The following is a 19,631-nucleotide window of genomic DNA, read 5'->3' on the forward strand; positions in this document are numbered from 1 at the left end:
TATTCTATTCTATTCTATTCTATTCTATTCTATTCTATTCTATTCTATTCTATTCTTCAGTATTTTATTGTTAATTGTTTTTAAATAAATAAACATTTTTTTCCACACTTTTGTTGTTTATTCAGTTCTTTGTCGCTCTGTAGTTGTTATGAGATCTTTATGGACAACTCTTTAGTTTCTCTTTAGTTTCAGAGCAAAGTGTGTTGACTTTACGATGTGATGATGTCGCCTCTGTTCCTCTCAACAGAACGGAGTTAGCATCATGGTGCAGGTAGCTCTCGGCCCTGATGCTACCGGAGAGAAGGTACAGTATTTTTTTTTTGATTGGCTTGTAAAATGAGAGGYAACTTTAATTTTCATGACATAAAATGTTCGACCTGTTGTTTTCACTTATCCTCGTTTGTGACTATAAGAAGATATAAAATCACAGCTGGTTAAAATTGAAACTGCAGAATTAGGAGTGAAAGTGAAAGCTGTGTTTTAAAGAACCTCAGTTGTAACATTGTTAAACTTAGACTCAAACATTTGATGCTGAACGACGACGATCCTTACCTATGTTTTTAACTCACTAATAATAAAGAGACACTTTTACTCTCGTTGCTGACCCCAACAAAGAGTGACGGTGGTGCTGGAGCTGCTTAATATTTATGGTCTGTGCAATATCAAGGTTGCAGGGATGTGTTTGGACTGCAGTACACGMTAGCAGATGACCAGAGGCATTCGTGCCCTTTATTTATGATGAGTCATAAAAGCAGAAACGGATAATTTGTTGTGGTTTTTGTTCTTTTTGAACTGGCACATGGTAGTGGATTCTAAGTTAAAGCATAATCACAAAATCCTCAAAATTTACAAAAGATGGCCCATAAATGGTTCATTTAAAAATTCAGGTAAAGAAGACTTTTTGCAGGATTGAAGATTATAGGATTATAGTTATTAAATTATCTGTGAGCCATTACATGAAATCTGGGATTAAGTCAGATTTGCTTAAACTAAATTAAGCACATCTTCAGATTTGGTTTTTTTTTGTTACATTTTAGTAAGTAGATGTTCCTGATATCGTGATCCATTCCAAACTTGTCTTGATTTGTCTTTTTATTTTAATATGTCTGAATCCTATATTTGTGTAATCTAATGAGAATTTATTTCTGTCATTTGAGAGAGAAAACAGTGTCTTTGTTAGGGCTCTGAGAAAATAGTGAAAATTTAAGGCTTTTCTTCTCAAAATCATCGTTAGTTGTTGGCACGGCTCAAAAACATGTTTCAAAACATTCTTTAGGAATATATTTTTAATATTTCCTTAAAAGGACACATGGATAAGGCATTTATTAACCATATTTTGACATCAGCTGCCTATTTTCTCACTACTTGCGACTGTGACGGCTCACATTTTGTCCCAATCTGTGATCTTTTTTAACCTAATATTAGGTTAGTTTTGACACTTTAACTTTAGTTAAATGCTMCCTGAAAAGTAGAATAAAAGGATATCAACATTAAGTTGACCAAGTTTATGAAACTTTACTGACTTACAGAACTGCAAACAGTGTTTAAGTTGAACATTTTATCCTCTTTTCTGTTCTAGTATTAAAACCTCAAGACGGTTTTCATTTCAGCTTTCAAAAAGTATTGCGTAACTTAAAAGGTCAATCAGACCAACTGGTGCCACGAAGGTTTTTTCTGCCTTTTGTCTGGTTTACCTCCAGGCTCAGCTGRGCTCTTGTCTTTATGGCTCAGAGAGGAGGCGCCGATTCTCACATTGACCTTTCTTTCTTGTTAAATATCTAACATTAACGTGCAGAAAATAATCTGGAGAAAAGAATAAACGTAAGGAATCACAAAACGTGAGTAAATCTCACTTCTCTGAGACACTGTTGGTCATTAAGGGATATTGTGAAACAATAAATTAAGGAGCTGAAAATCAAAACTTGAGGGAAATATTATCTAAAGTGTGTGTGTGTGTGTGTGTGTGTGGGGGGGTACATTACAGAGCAAAAGTTTGGATACACCTTCTCATTCAAAGAGTTTTCTTTATTTTCATGACTATGAAAATAGTAGATTCACACTGAAGGCATCGAAACTATGAATTAACACATGTGGGATTATATACTTAACAATGAGCTGCTGTTAACCTGCCATTTCTGAGGCTGGTGACTCAGATGATCTTATCATCCTCAGTAGAGGTGATTCTTGGTCTTCCTTTCCTGGGGCGGTCCTGTGAGCCAGTTTCTTTATAGCGTTTGATGGTTTTTGCGACTGCACTTGGGGACAAAAGTTTTCCGWTTTTTTTTTTCGGACTGACTGACCTTCATTTCTTAAAGTAATGGTGGCCACTCATTTTTCTTTACTTAGCTGCTCTTTTCTTGCCATAATACAAATTCTAACAGTCTATTAGGACTATCAGCTGTGTACTGTATCCACCTTCTGCACAACACAACTGATGGTCCCAACCCCATTTATAAGGCAAGAAATCCCACTTATTAAACCTGGCAGGGCACACATGTAAAGTGAAAAACATTTCAGGTAACTACCTCTTCAAGCTCATCAAGAGAATGTTGAGAGCGTGTGAAGCAGTAATCAAAGCAAAAGGTGGCTACTTTTAAGAACCTAGATTATAAAACATATTTTCAGTTGTTTCACACTTTTTTGTTAAGTATATAATTCCACACGTGTTAATTCATAGTTTCGATGCCTTCAGTGTGAATATACAAGTTTTATTGTCATGAAAATAAAGAAAACTCTTTGAATGAGAAGGTGTGTCCAAACTTTAGGTCTGTACTGTACCATGCGTTTACCAGTTTTTTAAAATAGATTTATAAAATGTACTTTATGTTCCTGAATAAGCCTTAGTGTAGATAAAATAACTTGTTATAAATCGTGTGAACTTTTTATTTTCCACACTATGAGAAGTGGGCTAAAAGCTGAGTTTGATGGAGTTTCCTGTCAGTTTGTTTGAAGCTTTGATAACATCCAGGTTGTTGTTGTTGTTGTTGATGCTCTGAGGGGAACAAACAGACTGATCCACTAACTATGCGCTGGGGTTGGGTGGGCTCTGTCTTAGACACAAGGTAACATGGTGGAAATCCCTGCTGAACCACAGCCTCCATCTGAGAAAGTAAGACCTGTTACCCATCCCCTACCGTTATGTGGTTCCTTTTTCACACTGTGTCTTTTTGAAGTGGTTGGAGGGTTTGTGTATTTGGTGGTGGCAGGCTGACTGTTGTTTATAACATGACAATTTTAGGCTAAAGATAGCAAATGACATCCTTTTCTGTTTTCTGCCTGTTTTAGAGATTATTTTGAACACACATGCACATTTTAGATCAGTTCAAGCTTTCTATAGGTTATTACCTCCAGAAGCATATTACACAAGTTACTGATAGGAGAGAGTTTTATTCATAAATTTATGGAAAGAGGAGTTAAAACATGCATGTTTACACTGCCTTCAGGCCAGACTGCCCATACGAAAGAGATCTTTGATCTCAATGGGATTTGCCCGATTAAAGGCACAGTGTGTAGGATCGAGATAATCATTAATGACAATAATAAAAAACATGTCTAATCATTGCAGACAAAGACCTTGTTTTATTGTTTTTACCTTATAAAAAGCTGTTTATATCTCCATGGTCGCGGGTCTCCACTACAGGCAGCCACCATCTTGCACCACCATCTTGTCTACGAAGGCTCATGAAGGACAAATTGTGGTGGCGGCGTCAAAAACGGTTTTAGTTGTAATACTATAAATGTAATATGTTGTCTGTCTTTGTAGCTGGGATATTTTTACTTATTAAAGCTCAATCTTACCACTTGAAACATCACTAGCCCTGAAGCTGCTAGTAGACATCGCAGTTGGAATTATCAAAGGTTTTTGACACCTGAGAGACACCGTAGCAACTCCTTTGCGTTTGGAAGCGGGGGTGGGGGGAGGACCAGGGAGGATGATTCAACCACTTGATGTCGCTGAAAACAACAAATCCTACACACTGTGCCTTTAAATAAAGATACATCTTAAACAAATTTATTGCTGTTTTTACTTCTTTTACTTCACTTAAGAAAAAAAAAATTAAAACTGCACAACTAAAACTTCAAACTTTAAGCTGAATCTGATTATATATATTTTTAGTTTTGTTCTTTTAGCTGCAAACAACAAATCTACACCAATACACAAGTATTTAGTTACTGCAGTTAGTGAGAAWTTCATTCAATGTCCCAAGTTTGTTCTCAGACTGTGTTTGCATTGAAAACCCACTGCCAGTATACGTTATTTATTGATTTATTCCTAATTTAACAGCTACCCGTGGTGATGCGTGTCCCGCGGTTCTCGGCCTGGGCTCAGAACCTGTGTGGGATGCAGTTCTCCATTCTTGGTTATGGAGACATCATTGTTCCAGGTGAGGTATAAATGTCGCCGTGCAGCTGTTTGAGCTGGAAATGGACCATCGACATCTGCTTGTTGTTTTCTCTGCTCTGTAACGTTGTTTCTGAACCAACAGGTCTCCTGGTGGCGTACTGCAGCAGGTTTGATGTTTGGGTCAACAGCAGGAAGAAGATCTACTTCCTCAGCTGCTGCATTGGTACGCTGCACCCCCCGGGCGGGGGGCAACTCAGGCAGCCAGTGGTACCAACCACGTACAAAAAAACACGGGAAAGTGGGGGTATTTTATGTTCAGACACGGACCTGTGCGGGTCAGTGTTTGGTGGGGTATTTCAACCATATCCGTAAAAAAGGGGTATCTTTATACACTTGTGCTTCTTTCCGGGCTGGCCTTGATTGATCCAGTGAGTAAATCCCCGCTCCCTCCAGTTAGGGGCGTGGTGGCAGTAGGGACGTTTGGGAGGATTCCCGAACCACCGGTCCGTTCAATAATACCAAATGCAGCCCAAGTAGCTGGACCATATGAGCTGGACCCCTCTCTATAAAACACTGCTTCCACTCAGCTAACGCGTGGCACCGCCCCCTGCGGGCGCAGCCMGTGGAACAGTTAAACACGACGCGAGCAGCCCGTCACAACTTAAGATGAGAGGAGAGCGGGTAAAATGAACAAACATGTAGAAAAGAAAGGAGAAAGAGATGGATGGAGCAGAAAAAGACAGGGTTAGAGGAAGATGCAACCAAATTAACAGACATTTTCCGAGGTGGAGGAGGGACCAAATCATGAGTACAGGTTAGCAAACACTGTCTCCATGTTCCTACCATCCAGACTTGGTTTATGTGTTTCTGGATGTGTTCGGGGCTCACAGAACATTAAACACAGCCTATCAGCAAGGTTTCACCATACTTGCATAAATCTTTAATCTGCTTTATCAACTAAAATTAAAATAAATCCATGCTGACCAGAAAAAGACACATTTATTACTGTAAAAGAAAGCATATTTCAGGAAATAGTCTGTTTTCTTGTTCTGTTTCTGCATTGATACAGCTATTTTTGCTCAAGAAAATCACATTGCAGTGAGTGTGATGTGTGGAACTTTCCTTATGTTGTAGGCCTATTTGCAGTGAATTCTTTGCAAAAGTGCTGTAAAATCATTGCTCTTCATTTATTGGTAGCTGAATAGGCCAGAGTCAGTCATGGAGTTTGATGCCAGTCATGGAAGTGAAGAGGAGGAGGAAGGAAAAGATGAGCAGGGTGAGGAGCAGGAACCACTAAAAAGCAGTGCCAGGTACATGTGCAGTGTGCAGGACTGAGTTTATGATGGGTCTTTGTATTAAAATATATTAACATCCTGAGATCTGAGGATTGTAGTATGAATCTAGTCTTTTTGAAACCTAAAACAGGCTTAAAATTTCACAATTTCCCTTCACCATGTACTTTTCTTTCTTCTGCCTGATCTATAAATGAGTTTTATCCAGTAATTATTCACTCTCACTAGCCCTAAACTGACTTTAATACTTTGTCCACAAATGTGTACAAGGTACAAAAACAAGTAAAATCTACATCTTTAATCACAAATCCACAGAAGACTCACTCTGGATAGAAATGTTTCACCAAATCTTTCAGGAGAAAGTGAACCTATGTGTTAGAGGGGAAATTATTGATCTTTTTCATGTTCTTAGGCGAGAAAAAGACTAATTTGGTCTAAAATGTTGTGGTCTTAAGAGGCTACTCTAGTCACACAGAAACATTGAGCCTCATGCAAGAACCATTCGTACMCACAGATTTGTTCTTAAGTTGTGCGTACGAGTGATTTAGGAGAATTTGTGGCATTCACCAATGTTTTCGTATTCTAAGATTTTTTTCAGATACGAAGAAAATTCACGAGTGGTCCAGACCTGTCGTATATTTTACTTGCAGTCAGTCTGCTGTTATCCAGACTAGTTTTCCTCCCTAATAAATTTATATTTCATTAATTTGAAGATATTTTGTGTTGAAAATAATTTACACTCCATGGTTATCTTGACAATAGGTTAGTGACAATTAGGTTAACAATACGGTGCGTGACGGTGTGGCTTCTGAATAAATGAAAATGATTTAACACAGTTGTTTATGCTTTTAGCAGTTCATTTTATTCCACAGCTGACCTGCTAAAAATGACAGATTTTCTTTTCTGGATCTCTGACAGCAGGACTTCAATCTCTGAACTTGTAAAGTTTTTCTTTTTAGTTTTCGCTGTCATTTTCATGAATGGACACTTCCTGGTATCTGAGGCAGGAAACACAGCCTTATATGGTGTTTTTGGGGTGGTAATTATGCTAATCTCCTCTCGCGTGCACGAGCAGCTGGATACGAACAGGTGGAATTTACGCAGCTCATTTACACACTTTTCCTGAAGATAGAAGAGTTTGTTGAATCTGACYTGYCATGTTCGTACGAACCCTTCGTACGAACAAAAGTAAGAGAAATTTAGGATAAGAATATGAACATGTTCTTGCATGAGGCCCAATGACATGTTCGTACGAACCCTTCGTACGAACAAAAGTAAGAGAAATTTAGGATAAGAATATGAACATGTTCTTGCATGAGGCCCATTAAGCCTGTATATCCACCTCTGCAAGTAATGCTAGTGGCTTTCTGATTTAGACATCTGACTTCTTTTCCAGTGTTGATGAGCTATTTCTAATCTTCATTACCAATTTTCTTTTCATGCAGATAAAGCTGCACAAGATGCAGAGAAAGATGGATGGAGCTTATGAGTCTTGTCTCAGCTACAGCTTAGGGTCATAATATAACCCTAAAGTCATTGAAAAAATGTGTAAAATAAGGAATAGAAACTTTAATGCAATGCAAAATGTGTGTGATTATTGAAGAGGTGTTTTCTTACAGTTCATCAGTGAAAAAGGGAGTACCTTTAAGGTCATGTATGAGGATGGTGCTATGTAGTTAATGTAGAGATGCCCCCCGGGGCTACACCTCACTTATTACCACTGTGACCGATGTATTAATGTCCATATGTTTCATTTATTTATACATTAGAATAAATAAATGTTTTTTTTTCTTTTACTAATAACTGCCAAGCTGTTTTTATGACCACGCTGGTTCAGGTTTCTAATTTGTTTTTGTTCATCTCCATCCTTCCCTGCAGCCTATTTTCTGGGAATGATTCTGACATTTGTGGTGATGCTGCTGTCAGGGATGGGCCAACCGGCTCTGCTCTACTTGGTGCCTTTTACATTAGTAACTTCTGCCGTGGTGGCCGGGTGCAGGGGAGAAATGAAGCAGTTCTGGACCGGAACCACCTACGAGGTGCGACAAGCAGAGAGAAATTAAACCATTTCACGTACAATGTCCCATAAGTTTTATTTTGTTTGTTTTGTGGCAGCTGAGATTATTTCTATGCTTTCAAATATTCTTTGCCATTTCCTCAGGAGATTCATTAACACTTCTGTGCTATTTGAATATTAAAACCAGTTGATTAAAGAAAAAATAATTCTTCAAACTAAAGGAAAAAACAAGGTACTTGATTTCAGCTAAAAATAAAATGCTATATTACTACACTTGTCACAAAAAGTAACCCTTTCCTATCGTATGATTGCTAGTACAACAAAAAACCTATCAAACACACATTTTAGTTTGTAAAAGGATTTATCTGCTTTATAGGTTGCTTGTACATTTTTTTATACTTTTAAAAATATCCTTTTAAATACTTTTTTCTTATTTGCTTACATCATATATTAAGGGTAAAATTAACAATTTGATTAACAATTTATTTCCTATGTGCTCATGTAATATTTATTGCTTATTTATGCAACCTATAAAGCTGTCAGACTTCAGACACAACTCAAAGAATCAAAAATTGTACGAGAGAATTTTTGCAGCAACAAAATAAAGCAGTACGTTTAGGTCAGGGCTGTCAAACTCAGTTACACAAGGAGGCCAAAATTCACAATTTGGTCCAATTCAAGTGCCAATTTCTGTCAAAATGTATTTAAAAAAATTTATATAAGAAATTATTCTAGTATAAACAGAAATGACCTTTTCTAATTTGTTTTATGTAGCATTTAGAACATACATAACTTAATGAATAAAGAAAAAAATATTAAATTTAGAACTAGCATTCATTTCTTTTGACTTCTTCTCTATTAAAAACTTTTTTAATTTATAACATCCTAGAGATGCGTTTTATCACAATCCAGCAAATCAGGTCAACAAGAAAACAGAAAGGTGAATATTTAGTTCTTGGTGACTCTTTCCACTCCAGAATCAAAGATTACTGAAAAAATCCAACTTAATTTTCTTGGCTTGAAAGTCGGCCAGCTGTCATGTGAAAGAGCGCACTAAATACAGCGACAAAACGAGGAACCATACAACTATTTCACATTGAAAGTGTTAACTTTGGGGCCAGATAAAACGGTAATGAGGGCCAGATTTGGCCCGCATGCCATGAATTCGACACGTGATTTAGGCAAAACGGCATCAGTTGTGTGTTTGAGCTTTTTAACTACAAATTAATTTCGTTTTCTAAACCAGTCCTTTGGCTTTTTCTTTCCTAATGTTTCCCAGCTCAACAACAGTGTCCTTTACTTCTTGTACAATATAAACATTTACATGAAATCTTCCTCTTTTTTTTTGTTTGAATTAAATGAAAGCTACAATTATAGATACCCAAGSCAAATTACTTTTAATTTTCAACTTTCCTCTTGGTAAAGTTTCAAATCACTTCTTACGTTTGTCAGGTATTTTATTGCGCCTGTGTGGATGTTTGAGGGAAAGAGATGGGGAAAACGAGACAAATAGAAGTGTGTGATTTTGACTTTGATTTTCACCAGGTTTTGGATTCATCCAGGGAACCTTTGCTGCCAGGTGTGCTTCCCTCCCTCTGACCTGGGCCTCTCCCCTGAACATTTTCTATCATTAATGTTACTTCCTGCTGTGCTTTGATCATCTCTTAACAGCTTCTTTTGATTATTTTCTACCATTTTACAATATTCCAGGGTCAGTATATTATTATGAGACAGACATGTTAAAAAAAAACACAATAATGCTTGGTGTTGTTATAATAAATGACCACCAGATGTCTCTAGTCGACTGAAAACATTTTAATTAATGTGGCCCTGGAACACCATTAACTTCATCTCTTTGTTTCTGAGTTTTGTTTTAAAATCTTCTGTTTTCAGAACTTGTTTTTTTTTTTTTTTCTTCCAATCAGCAGGAGTTTGTAGTCAGAATATCGGCATGGTCATTTTATCCTTTGCTTGGTGTTGATTGCAGTTAACGTGGGAGAGTCGTGGCATGGGTTGTGGAGTTCACATCAAGCTTGCTTGTCCTCATGTCTAGTTGTCAGTCTGTCAGGAAAATAAAACATTAAATGCTAATTTCTTTTTTTCTTTTTCTTTTTGTAGAGGGAAGAACTGACCGCTCCGTAGAAGGAGAAAACTGCTGACTCACAGTTGAGCGTGGACTCGACTGCTGGACTTTTATTGTTTTATTAAAAGTTTTATTTCACATTTGCAAAGTAAGGGAACACTTTATTGATCAAATCTTTCTGACAGCCTGAACTCACCTTGAACAGAGGGAGTAATTAAAGCATTTATAGTGCCTGAGAAGAAAAAAGAAATGCCTGGGAAGAAAAAATAAGCTCCATGAGAATGCACTTTATAATATTGTGCTTGACAGATGTTTTGTTGTGGGAGGGGTGGGAGCTGGGGTTTAATTTTACTTCCACTGATGATGTAACACATTTTGACAACTGAGATTTCTATGTAACCTGTTTATAAAGTACGATTTATTTCTTTGCCTTACAATAAAACKTAAAGTTTCTTTCCCATTCTGTTTCATAAGGGCAGTTTTCTCTACTTTGTTGATGTATTTTGCATTTATAAATGTGTGACAAAAGGGAGCAAATTACTAAGAAATACTCCCAACTTTATGGTTCTGTTTTTACATGTTAATAGATCATCTGATTTTTATGTAATCATACAGGTTAGTGTTGCGGCAACATCATAACAACAAAAAATTATAAAATAACAAAAATCGGCACAGTATTTCTCTTTATATTAATGTGTCTTTACAAAATGTGTGAAACAAAATCTGGGACCAGATGCCATTTACAGAGTCATTCAAGCAAATGTGTATTTCTGTGGATTTGACTAAATGTATGAAGTATGAAGTTTTTTTTTTTTTTTAAGAATTTCGCACCAAACTTTCTTCATACCAGTGCTTTGTTTATGATAGTGTGTAAATGGGCATGTCCGAAATGGCCGGGTCATAAGGCCTTTCAATCGAAATGGAAATGACATTCGAATTAAACTAATTTTAATTGGTATTGGTAATTTAATTGGTAAGTATCAATCTGCTTTTTGAGCTTTGTTTGGTAGTTTTTATGTTTTGCATAAAAATGAGTACATAGGAAAACGTCCCATATAAACTGCTGGATCATTTAATAAAGTAGGTGGATACTGGTAGGACCTAAAATCATCAAAACTGTGAATATTGTGGCTTGTTCAGTTCATCTGTGTGGCTAAGTATGGAGAACCAAAACTGACATCATTAGAAATTATAACAAATTTATAAATGGATCAATAAATAAATACATTTAAAATGCACCAATTAAAAATGAAAACTATCTCGTTTTATAATTTAATTGACATTTGTATTTTTTTTTCCAGCTTAGTTCCAGTAAATTATGAATTTTAGCACATAATTTACATTTTACTGTTTTTTCATTTTATTGCTTTTATTTATACATGCATCTGTGTCTCAAATATTTATATTTTTACATTTAAAAATGTAATATAGAATTGTCTTCTACAGACAAGAGTAATTCATCCCAGTGTCAAAGCATACAAGCATTTCCCTTCATGTCATTTAAAACTTGGGTAATATACAATTAATTTATTTTAACTCTGTCATTCATCATTTTCCATCAGACAGCAGGCAGAGAACAGAGACATGAGCTACACATGGGTTGTTTGGGGAAACAGGAGTAAATCCTGGAACCAACATGCAGAGAACACCAGAAATAGCTTTATTATTATTTCAGTTTTTGACTTGCACAACGTCATTTTAAACCGCTGTAAACGGTTATATTTATCAGTGTATTGTACACGTTTATTTTAATAAAATACAATCTGTGGTCTATTCTACGATGTGTTTACAGTCCCATAACTCAGTTTTCCTGCTAAAGCAATGAAAAATGTCCCTGCCGCTCCTAAAATGTATAGTGTTAGTGAAGTAATCAGTCATCAGTTCACTTTATTGCTCAATAATTACCGAAAGTCGCGGGGAAAATAAGAAAAATCGTCGGATTTTTTCAAAAAGACTGACAGCGCTGAGATGTTTGGAGTAACGTGAACCACGTGACAGTTTGTCGGCTACTTCAGTTGTGTTGGCTCTGATGTAGCCGCTCTAGCCCCGCCCCCCACGCACCGAGTCACGTGACCGCGGAGCTGGCTGAGTCAGCCGGCTCGTTACGCTGCGTCAGTCTGGAGCGGAACAATTATGAAAAAGCAACCTTCCGTTGGAGCTGCAGGCGAAGCGGATCCCTCCAACATTCAACTGGCTTTCCTTCCAAGGCTAACCGAGAGCACCGCCGATAGATGGATAGAAGCCACGACGCAGCTCTTCCTGAGTCTCAACGGTGAAGAGAATGGTACGTGAAGCCTTCCCGAGGAGCTCGTTGTTGGGTGGTTTGTTAGGCTGGGTCGCAGAAGATTGTCGTACCTCATCGTGGAGTTGCGGGGTCTCAGCCCTCCGCTCCTCGGTGCATGCTACCTTCTTGACAGGCAGACAGCCGCTAAACTTTATTACGTTAATATACCGTTTATGCCCACTGTCTTATGTTGTTATTAAACACGGTCAAAATAACATTTCGCAGTGACATCGTTGAAACCCCGTACAATTACGCACATTTCGTTAGCAGCTAAGTAGCTAGCTTGCGGCTAACTAGCTGCAGCAGCGGAGGTCTAGCTGTCTGCTTTACTGGAGGAACGGGATAGAAACGGGTTTTGTTCTGGACTTAATAAACACAGGGATCGTTTAAAAAGCTGTAGCTCCGGGCYGCCGGTGGTTGTTAAAGCCACATTTCTTCAGTCTGTCTCGGAAGTCGGACAAGACACGCTGTCATTGTCAAATCGATGCCAACTTGAGCGGCTGCCAGGTCTCTGAGTGTTTGTTTTTTTTTATTCAACTGGCGTCGCGAAAAGTTACCTGGTGTTGACACAATGGTGCGTTTATATGTTAAAGTTTAAGATTCTTGTTCCCGGGAGTGTTTGTTGTGTAGCTAAGAGTTAAATATGTAGGGCCTGGAGCATTTCATACCAAAGGCTTGTTTCAACATATTACTGAGAGTTGCCGGTAATACTGTATGTTGAAACGTCTCTTTTTTTTTCCCTTTTTTTTTCTTTTCTTTTTTTGGACAAGCAGAATCTCCTCTTTTCCAATATTCCCTCCTGCAGACTGAGAAACTATTAGATATTAGACTAAAAATKTGGAATGTAGCCCTGAAATCATGAAATAAGCCTGACTAAGATGTACACAGCTGGCTGTTATTTTACCCATCTTCTGCTGCTTATTTGTGGTCGGGTTGCAACAAGTCCAGAAAAGAAACTCAGACCTCCGTCTTCCCAGCAACACTCCCAGCTCTTCCTGGACGATCCCAAGATATACCAAAGCCAGAGAAGAGACATCCCTTCTGTGAATTCTGGGTATATCGTCTCCCAGCTGGACGATCCTGGAAGATTTCAGAAGGGAAACATCTAATCATAATCGTATGTGTGATCCATCTCAGGTGACCTTTCGATCATCCCATGACAGAGCTCCTAACCATATCTCTAAGGTCAAACCTCGGTCACTCTATGAAGGAAGCTCATTTCAGTTGCTTGTATCCATGGTCTCTCAATGGCTCATGATCCACGCCTCAACACTACGGTTGAGGGTTGGGACATAGACGGACCAGTCAATCAAGAGCTTTGCTTTGAGACTCGACTCTTTCTTCACCTTGATCAACTGAAGCAACGCACTCATTACAGTAAAGCAAGACTGTCATTTGTCAATCCATCTCTTTRTGTCCTACCATCGGTTGTGAACAAGACTCCTATAGTTACTTGAACTCGTCTGTTTAAGGCATATACCCATCCCCAAACCTGAGGGAGCACTTCACCTTTTTCCAGTTGAAAACCATGGTCTTAGACTGAGAGGAGCGAGACTCTTATCRCAGTCGATTCATACTCCGCCACAAACCATCCCGGTCCATGCTGAAGCTCTTGGCTCTAACACACCAACAGAACCACATAATCATAAAGAAGAGACAAGACCCTGATGTTCCCAAACCAGATGTCTTCCTCTATGACTTCAACCTGAGATCCTGTCCGTGAACACCATGAACAGGATCTGAGACGAGGAACAGCTCTGGCTGAGTCCAACCTGCACTGAGCCTTTGTGAGTCTGAGTTGGACACACAGTTCCTGCTTTGATTATACAGAGATCAGATCACTTCTACAAGCACCCCCCGGCACTCCCCCCAGCATTCCTCAGAGACCATGGTCATAAGCTTTCTTCAGGTCCACAAAACACATGCAGACTGGAGAACCAAACTCAKATTATTATTGTAATAATGTAATTTTATTATACGTATTAAATTATTTGATCCTTTAAATAATGCTATAAATACACCTCATAATGTATTGCATAACAAATCATTGCACAGTGGCCATCTTGATACTGGGGCAAAAYTTATAAATGGAACAAAACCTCTTTATTATGTCATGTCACTGGTGTGTGTTGTAAATTATATCTAATCTACCYTCACTCACTGTGATGTGCATTTTTACTCTACAATGCGTCTAACTTTTATTTTCCGAGACTCCACAGCTRGTCCAGTGTTGGTCATATGCCTCAGCTTAACTTTAAATGAGCTGCCGCTCGTGTTCTGGTCTGAGCGCCCTGACAGTAATGTGATGGCAGACTGCTAAGTCATGGTTTGTAATTGTTTCACCGCTGCGATAAAGATTTGATTGTTCCAGGTTCTTATATAACTGTGTGGGGTTTAGGTTGTCACCAYCTTGGGCAAAATAGTGTTGCAAAACCTTGTGTTTGAAAATAGACTTTGGCAGCGCTGCTGTTTGTTTCTCTGTCGGTGCTTTGTACGTCTGATCCTGCGTAGTGACTGTGGTATGTTTCTCTGAAGTTTATCTCGTAAACCAGCTCATTACAACACACACACACACAGTTTTTGTGAAGCGAGATGTTGTTTGTTTCTTTGTTTTTGATTTATTTATTCTTATAGCTTCACAGAGTGTTTAAAAAAARGCCTTACTATCATTTTTTGATGATTTAATGATTGAAAAGCTCCCTGAATTTTCTAGCTGTTGCTTCCCTTCTTCCTGCAGGGTTACAGCTCCCACTTAACCTAAAACACTGCAAGAATTTCTCACTTTGTGTAGCTTACACAGAGGTAATTGAAGCCTCGCATTTCTTGAAGGAATAAATATCATGCGGTGCCTCATGCCAGAGTTTCAGACTAAGATCGCCTGGATCATATTGTGTTGAGAAATTATGGCGTTAGAGCTGTTTTGGTCAAACCTTGAATGTTGTGAGTTGTCACAGTAAGAGCTGGCCACAATTCCCAGCTACTACCACATAGGGTTGGGCAATATTGGCAAAAAAAATTAATCACGATTAATTGTGGTATTTAGCCAATATTTAATTTGACGATTAATCTCCTGGAGTCCCTGGACTCCCTTATGTCCTGGTCACATGACCAATTTAGTGGGAAGGATTTGCTCTTCATAAAAATCTGTTCCAAACTGTGATTCTGAAATTCTGATCGGTTCCGGCAAGAAGTCTGCTCTGYATGTCACTGACTCCCTGTATCCCTCCCCACACCATATGTTTTGACCCCCCCATCCCCCTCCCCTCCTTAGCTGTCTGCACTGTCTGCAGAGTAGTTTTTTTGAGCGTATGCTGGTGTGTTTTTCTGTATAAAATGCAGGATCAAAGCTTTTTTTTAAAAACTCACCCTTCCTATGTGTGTGTATTCTAAACTGCAAAGGTATCGTACTATGTTGCGAAAGACCCTGGACATTCGTTCCCCCATGTTTGTCGTGTGTGTGTGTGTGTTTCTCTGGACGGATTGTTCTAAACTGTAAATTTCGTTCTGCACTGCATCTTGATGTTGTGTATGAATGATAATAAACGATTCTGATATTGTGATACATTGTGACAAAATTACAGACTTCAGGCTATACATCAAATTTTATATTGAGTTGATATATAAATTACAGAACTTTTTTTAATGTTCATCATATTTGAAGTGGAGAGGAGCATCGAGCGGACTCTGCCTGCTGGCATTAATTGTATTAATCGTCAAGAGCCAAAAATAATCAATTAGTGTTAGGCCTGTCGCGATAGTCAATAAATCAATTAATCGCACGATAACTTTTTTTGAGGTCGGTAAAAAAAAGACGGCGATAAGTTTCATTTTCCTGCTTGTTTGTTTACTTCGTCTCTCTCCCCTCTGTGCTCCGCTGCTCAGGAGCTCCGCTGACCCCTCCCCTCCTGTTTTCTTAGTGTGGGAGGAGTCAACTGTCGCTNCCCCCCCACAGTTCCACCTGTGTTGGATCGGTCTGAAGGCCGCATTGGGTGGAGACAGAGAACTGAACTCTGGTGACCTGTGCTTTGATTGATAATAACTGGTTTGGACTGGAGGTCTTCTGATCGGTTCCGGCACGAAGTCTGCCCTGAATCTCTCCGGCTCCCTCCCCACACCATATGCTTTGATTGATAATAACTGGTTTGGACTGGAGGTCTTCTGATCGGTTCCGGCACGAAGTCTGCCCTGAATCTCCCTGTATCCCTCCCCACACCATATGTTTTGACCCCCCAATCCCCCTCCCCTCCTTAGCTGTCTGCACTGTCTGCAGAGTAGTTTTTTTGAGCGTATGCTTGTGTGTTTTTCTGTATAAAATGCAGGATCAAAGCTTTTTTTAAAAACTCACCCTTCCTATGTGTGTGTATTCTAAACTGCAAAGGTAGCGCACTAWGTTGCGAAAGACCCTGGACATTCGTTCCCCCCATGTTTGTCGTGTGTGTGTTTCTCTGGACGGATTGTTCTAAACTGTAAATTTCGTTCTGCACTGCATCTTGATCTTGTGTATGAATGATAATAAACGATTCTGAAATTGTGATACATTATGACAAAATTACAGACTTCAGGCTATACATCAAATTTTATATTGAGTTGATATATAAATTACAGAACTTTTTCAATGTTCGTCATATTTGAAGTGGAGAGGAGCATCGAGCAGACTCTGCCTGCTGGCAGTAATTGTATTAATCGTCAAGTGCCAAAAATAATCAATTAATGTTTTTCTGACGATTAATTGCACACGATACAATTATGCCCAACCCTACTACCACATCAGCATTTTGCTCCATATCTGTAAAATTTACTTGAGTTAACTGTTTTTGTGTTTTGATAATGTCCATTGAGATGACCATCTAGAATTACATTGACTGCAGAAGTTATGGTGGTTTATGAGACAGTTTGYTAACCGGCAGACGCTACATTATTGCTGTTTTGTGTTTTGATGCCGGGTGATAAACTGAAGTATTTTCAGGTGAAAATGTCTTCTGTTATTGAAGCTTTTTATTTTACTAATGTGCATGTATAAAATCATGTAGTCAAATGTTGAACATTTTGACCGTTTGCTTTTTTTTTCTTGTGTCTTTGAGTATCAAGTTGCCATTTGATTTGTCGCTTTAGACAATCTAGGTGTGTTTTGTAGGGACGACAGCGGGAAGGTATGCTAGCACTTCCCCAATTCATGATGAGCAGCCGCTTAAAGCTTTGCCCAAAGGGGCACAAATGTGAAAGCTAAAGAGCTGTCACACTTTGGTCTTATGACTGTACGGAGCTCTGTGTACAGCCTTCCTGGAATCTTATCTGTAGGCTATAGTGAACTCATTCCCCCCCTTTTAAAATTCCTTTATATGCCAGGATCTTAAACAGCTAAAAGGCAGCAGGGATTGAAAATTGATAAGGCCACTTCTTAGTTAAATGTCCTTTTAGTGCGTGCAATACATTTTCTTTCAATTAAGCTGTTAAACAATGCCTGTTGTAAATCCACTTCCATATTATCAAAATAGATTTTAATAGTGTTTTTTTCCTAGAAGTGATTGAACAAATGTTTTAACGAGTTCATTGTCCTGAGCTGAGAGTGTCGGTCTAGTATGAGTCACAGTTCATCATTGTCAGGTCAGCTGAAACCTCACTTATACTTTGCACTTGTAGGAAACTATTTCTTGCGATTGGATTGAATATTATGTGCTGAATGCTAACTTGTCTTTGTCGAGCTGACCTACGTGGGAATATTATCTCATAAAGTTACGAGCAGTTGCTGAGGAAGGACAGGTCCTCTWAAAAAATACTGCAGAAGGTTGAACCATTCTTGTGCAAATCAGTCAGCCTGTCATAATCCAAAATAATTAGCTGCAATTTGAGATTATTGTATTTATATTTTCACCCTCATTTTCCTGTGTGAGAAAAGCTGGTAGAAATGAAACTGAACTTTAAAATTTTCTGACATCATTAAATATAATTGACTAAGTTCTCTTTTTTTTCTTTCTGTCTTCAGTTGGAGGAGCAAAACTGCTCTTTTAAATCGTTAATTAAAATATTTCATAATCAAAAACTGAAATTTCTTTACCACGTCAGCCGTATCAGTTGARGTTTTGTCAGGCAAGCCATTTGGGAAATCAAATTTTTGTCTAAGCCAGACAGAACTCGGAAGAAGGAAATCTTGTTAAAAAACTCAATTTCCTATTAAAGACATAACATTCGTTGAAGGAATTGCACATTACCTGTAGCCTTTCATGACAGAGTTTTAAACTAGAATCATTTTATGTTGAGAACCTTATAAATGTTTTTACGAGATACGATGGTGTAGATTATGTGTTATCTCTCCTGAGATATGATAACACTCATAGATTAGTTGAGAATAACTTCAGTGTCTACCACATCAAATTTTAACTCAACACCTGTAAAATTGACTAGAACTGGTGATGCTTCTGAATTTTAAAGAGTTGTGAGTGTACGTCTAGTGATTAATTTGAGTTTCATTAAGACTCCCTCTTTATGAGATGTTTTGCTGATGCTACAGACAGATGTGCATGTACAGACAGGCAAAAACATTATCTCTTTCCCTTCAGTGGCTGTTGGTAATTACACTAAAACTGATGCAGTGACCGCATCTTTGTGATTTAGCAGTTTCTATTTTTGGCTACTGTCTAAAACCTGACACTTGATGCTCGGATGGATTTTTCTGTTATTTCCAAATTTTGCAGGAATCCTGCTTTCTCGAAAGTGAAGATAAAACTGTTGCCAACAATTCAGTTCACTATTGTTCAAAGCAGTAGCTTTATTTTTGTGTGTTTTAGATTTTGCCGTTGCTTTGAGGGCTACAGGTGGAGGAACAAAATAAACAAAAAATGTGTAATTAATACTACATTAAATTGTGATAAAAATATGTCAGTGCTCCACCACTATTACCCAAAGAAAATTCCTCAGATTATGTGTTCAGACCAATTGGATAATTTTGTCACAATAAATTAGGAAGCTGCCAAACATTTGGATTGTGAACCTCAATTCCAGTGAAGTTGGAACATTGTGTAAAACATAAACAAAAGCAGAATATGATGATTTGAGAATATGCTACAAAGACGAGATATTAAATATTCAGATAAACATGTTTTTTTGCAAAAATTCACTCATTTTAAATTTGATGCTTGCAACACGTTCCAAAAAAGCTGGGACGGACATGTTCACCACTGTGTTACATCACTTTTCCTTTTAACAACACTCAAAGCGTTTTGGAACTGAGGACACTAATTGTTGAAGCTTTGTAGGCGGAATTCTTTCCCATTGTATAACTTTAGTTGATCAACAGTCCGGGCAGGGTTTCCGTTGTCGTATTTTGCACTTCATAATGCGCCACACACTTTTAATGTTAGACAGGTCTGGACTGCAGCCAGGCCAGTTTAGTACCTGTACATTTTTACTACAAAGCCATGCTGTTATAACACCTGTAGGCTTAGGCAGTATGAAGTAGGGCTGCTACGATTAATCGACAACTAATCGATTATTAAAATAATTGACTAATTTAATAATCGATTAATCGTTTTTTTTTTTTTTTTTTTTTTGTTGTTGTTCTTTACTTTGTTTTTCTCTCCAAACTGCTTTGACACCTTCCAATGCCACATCTG

General features: G+C 38.1%; 2 protein-coding genes across 3 annotated transcripts in view; both read left to right on the forward strand.

The window, feature by feature from the left end:
* sppl2a (signal peptide peptidase like 2A) overlaps window positions 1–10,197 on the forward strand; it is a gene marked incomplete in the record, with an annotated part of 24,759 nt that extends 14,562 nt beyond the window's left edge. The window contains 7 exon segments of one of the 2 annotated variants that reach the window (XM_014010429.1): window positions 248–304; window positions 3,056–3,109; window positions 4,286–4,385; window positions 4,488–4,568; window positions 7,516–7,676; window positions 9,200–9,233; window positions 9,773–10,197. In XM_014010429.1, the coding sequence (XP_013865883.1) occupies window positions 248–304; window positions 3,056–3,109; window positions 4,286–4,385; window positions 4,488–4,568; window positions 7,516–7,676; window positions 9,200–9,233; window positions 9,773–9,813 (528 nt within the window). 2 annotated transcript variants of the gene reach the window in all.
* Window positions 10,198–11,789: 1,592 nt separating this feature from the next.
* The window catches only part of trpm7 (transient receptor potential cation channel, subfamily M, member 7), a gene marked incomplete at its 3' end in the record, with an annotated part of 34,128 nt that continues 26,286 nt past the window's right edge, over window positions 11,790–19,631 (forward strand). Inside the window, 1 exon segment of the mRNA XM_014010433.1 lies at window positions 11,790–12,021. Coding sequence (XP_013865887.1) covers window positions 12,019–12,021 — 3 coding nt within the window.

The sequence above is a fragment of the Austrofundulus limnaeus genome, unplaced genomic scaffold (genome assembly GCF_001266775.1).
Source record: "Austrofundulus limnaeus strain Quisiro unplaced genomic scaffold, Austrofundulus_limnaeus-1.0 Scaffold69, whole genome shotgun sequence".
Classification (NCBI taxonomy): domain Eukaryota; kingdom Metazoa; phylum Chordata; class Actinopteri; order Cyprinodontiformes; family Rivulidae; genus Austrofundulus; species Austrofundulus limnaeus.